The 6,844-nt window shown below is 41.4% G+C and overlaps 1 protein-coding gene across 2 annotated transcripts in view; it reads right to left on the reverse strand.

Annotated features, from left to right (window-relative positions):
• Window positions 1-6,485, reverse strand: part of Tmeff2 (transmembrane protein with EGF like and two follistatin like domains 2) — a 278,908-nt gene extending 272,423 nt beyond the window's left edge. Inside the window, exons 1-2 of one of the 2 annotated variants that reach the window (XM_090354514.1) lie at window positions 5,866-6,485; window positions 3,370-3,479 (exon numbers count right to left, since the gene is read on the reverse strand). In XM_090354514.1, the coding sequence (XP_090210640.1) occupies window positions 3,370-3,479; window positions 5,866-6,064 (309 nt within the window). In that variant the 5' untranslated portion in view covers window positions 6,065-6,485. The remainder of the gene's footprint in view (window positions 1-3,369; window positions 3,480-5,865) is intronic. The other variant, XM_090354513.1, reaches the window with a different exon arrangement.
• Window positions 6,486-6,844: the final 359 nt, after the last annotated feature.

Genomic DNA, 6,844 nt, shown 5'->3' on the forward strand with positions numbered 1-6,844 from the left:
GACATGCTTCAAAATCCCAACCATTTTGAGCATCATGTCAGATTTCGGAGTATTTTGGAATTTGGATTTCTGTATTATACATTCTCAACCTGTGTTGATTTGACTGTTAAGAAATGTTTGTAATAAATTTTTCCTTTTGATATTATTAATATTAGTCACATATATAATACCTTAGATAAAAAGTTTGACTTGTCATCAAAGTACCAGGTTCTTATACAAGCATCACAAGTTTACAGACTACAATTTCCCCATTTTGAAGAGCAGGAGGAAAGGTAGAGGGGAAAAAAGGAGGAGAAAATAATTATTTAATCCAGCTGGAAGAAATAAATGAGCTGATATATTTGAAGAGTAGACCTCAGTTTAAATATAACTGTAACCCCTCTATATGTTACCTCAACAATAAAATATAATTAAAAAATAAACAATACAAAGATAAAAAATTATCTAAGTGAGATTAAAGTAAATACGTATGGACTTTCATGTGTCAAAAATAAAGCAAAGTAGGCAAGATATTGTGGCTCACAATATGAATCCTAGATATTCAGGAACTGATACCTAAGAATTAAGGTTCAGAGTCAGCCCCTAGACAAATCTGAGAGACTTTTCTCCAATTAACCAGGAAAACATTCAGAAGTTAAAGTCTAGTGCAAATGGTGGAGTACCAGACATCAATGAAAAAATGTCAGTGAGAGTGCAAAGTTCTAAACTGATGCCCAGATACCAGCAATGGTAAAAACAACATCAACAACTTTTATTATCAACAAAACCAAATGAGAAGCTATATTACATATAAATATGCTCATTGCTTTTTGAAATTTGTCTCTCAGCCATAAAAACTTAAAATTTTTATGAATTCATGCTTATTTCTAAAAATGGGGGAGAAACAAGTTTAGAATAGTATGTACAAAAATAAATGTCAAGATCTAACACCAAAACAGAAACAAAGCTGGGTGTTGGCAGCTCATATCTCTAATTCTAACTGCTCAGGAGGCTGAGGTATGAGGATGGTGGTTCCAGTCAGGAGGGGCAAGAAACTTTGTGAGACTTCTATTTCCAATTAACTACCAAAAATATGGAAATGGCACTGTGGCTCAAAGTGGTAGAGCACTGGTTTTGTAGATTGGCAACTATGACGGAGCACATTAAAATCACTAGTAATCCAGTAGTAAAGTTCAAATACTACAAGTGTTATTAAAAAGCAAATTCACATTTCAATTTTGTATTCAAGATTTCATTTATTGCCCCATCTATACTGCCTTACATTTTCTGACAATTAACAATGATGACCAATGAATAAAATGTACAGATAACTGCTGAGAAAATATTTAAGTAAATCTTCAATGGTGGCTGGAAAGAGAGAACAATTCTTTTAGTAAAAAAATATAATTTATCATTTATCCATTAGAATGCAAAAATTCATTTAGAATTCTACCAATTATTTCCTTCACCTCTGAGTGGACTGCTAAGGGTCATGTTTTCCCTTTGAGGAATATTGTCCCTGATTTATTTTATATTGTTTATGAGTTCACTTTATGTCAACCCATGCTCATAAAATACGAAAACAAAATTCACTGAAATCATAGAAGTAAGGGCAAATTCCACAATATGCTGAGACCTTTAATTATGGACTGACTTTTCCATTAGTTAATAGATTAAGAAAGAATGAACTGGGAAGTTTTCTTGCTCCATTTCTCTTATGCGGAATCATTGAGAGAACACAATTATATTGCTCACTGTAGTGCAGACTATAGAAAAGTTGATGTCATTTGATTGCTGATTATACACCAATATGAAAGATCATATGATAGTGGTAAAGTTACAGGAATATCTACTCACTGAAACCTTATGTCCTTTATGAATCTCAGATGTTTTAAGGGAGAGAAACCACATTTACAAGACTTATATAAAGTAGCTAAAGCCATAATTAATTATAAATTTCCTTTTATGTCTCATTGGGATTTTGAATTTAAAAAGCATAAGACACTTGATTTTCACCAATTCTTATTAATATCTACTAAATCAAACATTTGGACTTCAGTTTAAGGTTATAATTTATTCAACAGCATTTGTTCTTAAAGATCTTGGAGACTATTTCTGATCTCCTATCGATAGGTTTGTTTGTATCAGTATTGATGGATTGAGTCTTATGGTAAATATCAAAGTTTATTTTAAAATTTAATGCAACAATCAAGCTCAAATAAGAGGTATTAATGCAAAGCTTATGTGACTTGAAGATACGTGTGGCCACATAGATATTTGGAGAAGAAAACACATAATTTACATGGTGGAAAGCATTTGTTAAATAATGACTATAACAACAATTAACAGTTTTATTTCCAGTAATCTAATAAGGGATTTCTAATGATACCACTTTCATAAACTCTCTTTTCTCTGTTTCTACTTTTTTAAAAATATAATTTATCATCACCATTGAGGTGATGCACAGAAGGTTTTGCATTTCATAAATCATGAATGTACTCATTACTTATGAGTCCATTCCTTTCTTGGGATAATATCATCCTTTTCTTCACATTCTCTTAGTTTCCCCCTTCCATCCCTACACATGAGTTACACAGGTCGTTTCCCACAAGGTGTCTAGCAAATAGTACGGTTGCCTTTGTTTTCCCATCCACCCTCCCTTTCTTGCATGCTCCTCTGCCTCCCAACAATAAGTAAAATAAAATAAAATAACTCCAGCAACAACAATAGCAACAAAAATGTTTTCACATTTAAAGTTATTATGACACAAATTAAGTACATCTTCTTTATGCTCATGACTTGCATCTTTATGTGCTCACTGCATTCCTGGAAGAGTTTGTTTGACTATTGTGTCCCAAACAAGTTCACATAGACTAATAAAGTGTATGATTTCCAAATTAACACAGTCGTTTGGGAGTTGTCTCGATGTGAGTTAATTTAAAAATTTTAATCATATGATCAAGATAATTAATCCCAAATCCATTAAAACAAAGACCAATAAGATCAAAAGATGAGAGCCCAAGGAACAGAGAAACAAAGTACAAAACCATCCTTAGTAACCATCAGTCATTTTGACTATCATTAATCATCAGCTGACTTATGAAATGCATAGAAGAAAAATCAAAGAAACATTTTTTAAGCCAGTATCTCAAAAGCACAAACCAAAGCTTGCTACCTTCAGTGATATTTATAACTATGGCATATACATGTCTCCAAAAAATGTGTACATCTTGTTGACACCGCTTGGCTATCTTGCCAGTACTATTTTCTAGTGCCAGCTTTCCTTTTAGCTTATATAGCTATAATTTGCCAAAGGATGGGTTATTAAAGATAAGCCTTTTTTCTCCAACTTTTTAATGAACTAGAAGATGCAAATATCAGACATCTTACCTTGAACTGACAGACGCAAGTCACAGTGTCTCCAATTCTCAAACATTCCCCATCAAATTTACAGGTGTTGGTGTCACAGAGGAAGAGATCATTTTCTCTGTCATCATAACCTCAAATTTAAAGAGAACACCCAGTCATTAAAAATGTTATAGATGTTAGCAAAACTGAAAACTGTCTTCAAGCATGAGAATAAATTTGGTTTCCAGCAACCATATATATTATACAAAGTTAATCTCTAGTGGTCACTTAAGAAATCTTACAAATGATAAATATTCATTTACATTTTTCACAATTATTTTGTAGTCAATTTCTCCTTCAATATTCTCCTGGGTTACTGCTATTTTCTTTTAATTTAGGTTAATACTGATGGTGAATGAAAGTTTGACACTTGCTTCCTAGTTTTCTTAATTTTGCTCATTACATGGGTTATATTTCGGACTCACAAAGCTAATGTTTTGATAAACACTGCTAATGGTGTCTAAATTCCATTGGCATGTCTCCATCTTTCATTCTTCTCTGCTTCAAGGGTCCAACAATCCTTTATTTGGAATTTCTCCAGACAAAGAGGAAACAAAGCCCCAATAATAAAGATAAACAGGCATAGTGTTTTCTATGATGGTCAGTGTGGCTGAAATGAAGATTGATCACCTCTAAGTTAACAGGATAGGAGGTGGGGTGCCAACTTCTGGACAATCTACCTACAAAGCCACAGTAATTTTTTTTCAATTTGTGCATATCCCTTTAAGATATGTCTCTAATAATGAATTTCTTGATTGCCAAGATTCACTTCACACTTAAAAGCTGTAATTTCATAAAAGAATATTCTAATTAGCAATGATGCAAAGCAGTCACGTTAGTCACTATAAAGCCATCAGCATTTGAAACAATCGATTCAAAGGCTTAATGCTCATGTGATAATGCAATTAACAGGTGATTGTTTAGGCTTCTGCAAAATGAAACTTTTTCTTTAAAAAAGCATACATATGTACCTGAACCAAGAATTTAAAAAAACATGCCGAACTTTATAAAAATTCCTAATTTAGAAACTACTAAAGCAGAAAGAAGTTGATTTATTGACGCAAATGTAAGAAGAGTTGCAAATCTGAATTTGTCTTAAGAAGCAGATACTATGCTTAATAATTATCCCTCTTGGGTTTGTACTAGTAACTTATAACTGCATATTATTTCAACAATAAGTTATAGTCATCCCCTTCTCTCAAAAGTTGCATACACTTGTTTTGCTTACATAAATTCTTAACAGGCACTTCATTCAGAGCTAGAATTAACTGTAGCAGATTTATACATACAGACGATGAAATGTTACATACACATTTGCCAAAACTAGAACAGACCAGTCCTAGGTGACAATACCCAGGCATGTTAATGGAGTGTAAAATACCAATGCAATCACACCACAATCCCAAATGGTATCACACATAACATAGCCTGTCATACTAAAATGTAAAGGCAGCCAGCTAGGAAGAGCACAGCTATTCCCATCCTTGAGCCTTAGTAAATGAGGACGTTTCAACACAGGGCGAAATCCGCAAAGATTTCCTGGGTTGAGACTCTGAAGGGACCCTGACAAGCAAGAGGCGATTCTAATTCGTGTTACCAAACCCGACCAAGACTTGGTAACAGCCCACTGAGGTCGTTCCTCCTCTTGGGAAAACCCTGTCAGGATTTGGTCAGACCTACTGCAGTCTGGAAGCTGTTAAAGGGCTTTTCCTCCTATCACCACACAGAAGCTTAGGGAAATTGGAGCTGGGTAGTACTGGGTTGAGACAGCTGAGTTGTTTTGGAGAGGAGAGAGGAGAGATTGGAGGAGGGGTGAGCAAACCAGGGAGCCAGAGAGCCCACATAGGTCTCTGATCTTTTTGCCCTTAAATCTGCTCTCCTGAGAATCTATGTGGCCCTGCTCTTGAATGGGAGACCGCCGCACCCTCCAGGCACTTTGGGCATGAATCAGTGGTTCCTCCGCAGTCATCCTTTGATTTATTGCGTGGTGGCTCATTCTTTCTCATAAAGTTATTTCTTGCTTCTCCTAGCCATACTTTTCTTTCTTTCTTTCTTTCTTTCTTTCTTTCTTTCTTTCTTTCTTTCTTTCTTTCTTTCTTTCTTTCTTTCTTTCACGACGGGAAAGATTCTGTGTTAGTGCTTCCCCTCGGGCTGGTCCTGCTTTCCACGAATCCAGAAAACCATCCCACTGAATGTGTCTCAAAACCGTCGCCAGTCCAAGTGCAAAGCACCCAGAGGTGCCACCATCCCTGCACCATCCTCCCCACCCCACCCCCGAACACGACCCCCGCGGAGTGTCTCCGGAGGGGGTTCGGACGTGTCGGGCTGGTTCGGGGCAGTGGGAGGTGAGGGGCTGCGGAGTCGCGCCGGGGCAGAGCGTGGCGCGCGCGCGTGTGTGTGTGTGTGTGTGTGCGCGCGCGCTAGCGCGTTCCGCGGCGGGGCTGAGTGGGTTCGGGGCCCGCGGGTCTGGAGACTCACCGGAGCAGTTCCAGCCAGTGGGGGTTTGGCAGTCACTTAAGGAGGTAGGGAAGGCGGCCAGCTTCACGGGGCGGACGACGAGGAGCAGCATCAGCGGCAGCCACAGCAGCCAGCAGAAGCCCTCGCAAAGTGTCCAGCCGCCGCCGCCGCCGCCCCCGCCGCCGCCGCCGCACTGCCGCGGGGACTCCCACAGCACCATGACTACTTCGCGCAACTCTGCCGCAGCTCACGGCTCGGGAAGAACGCAGGGCGGGTGATCGCGGGGGCCACGCAGCGGGCTACTGAGCATCCCGCGGACGGCTGTGGCGGCGGCGGCGGCGGCGGCAGGGACACCCGGGCGCGAAGCAGCAGCCAGACCCGCGCATGATCCCCGGAGTTTTCAGCAACATCCAGCCACCCGGCTCCGCCTGGGGAGCGCGAGGGGCGTCCGCGGAGAAGCCACTCCGGAGACGCGGAGAGCCGCGGCCATCGGGAGGCGTGCGTCCGAGGGGAGAGGGTTCGAGGAAAGCCGGGTAAGCTACGGGGGTAGGGGGGATGGAGACAGAGGAGAGGAGTCCGAGGGACCCCGGTGCAGGCAGAGTGAGGGCGCCCCGCAGCCTCCCCGCCGCCGCTCAGCGCTCTGCCTCCCGCATCCCTCTGGCGTTGGGGAAGCAGCAGGTCCTTAGCCCGCCCGGGGTCACGTGGGGAGCGCCAGCCGCGCTCTGATTGGCCGAGCGGGATGCGGGTCCCGGGAGGGCGGGGTCGGCGAGGAGGTGCCGGGAGGAGCCGGCCGCGGCGGCCGCAGATGGGCTCGCTCGCCGGGCTTTGCGCCGGCCCGGGTTGGGTGGGGGATGGCTCGAGCGAGAAAGCCGAGGCTTCAGGGTAGGCGACCCCCCTCCCGACACACACACACCCCCACCCCCTCTTTTTTTTTTTTCTTCTTTTTTTTGTAGCGCTTGCTCCACTCTCCGTTCCCGGACGCCCCCTGCCGAGCTCGGGG

This window comes from Megascapheus bottae, chromosome 21 (genome assembly GCF_031878675.1).
Source record: "Megascapheus bottae isolate mThoBot1 chromosome 21, mThoBot2.hap1, whole genome shotgun sequence".
NCBI lineage: Eukaryota > Metazoa > Chordata > Mammalia > Rodentia > Geomyidae > Megascapheus > Megascapheus bottae.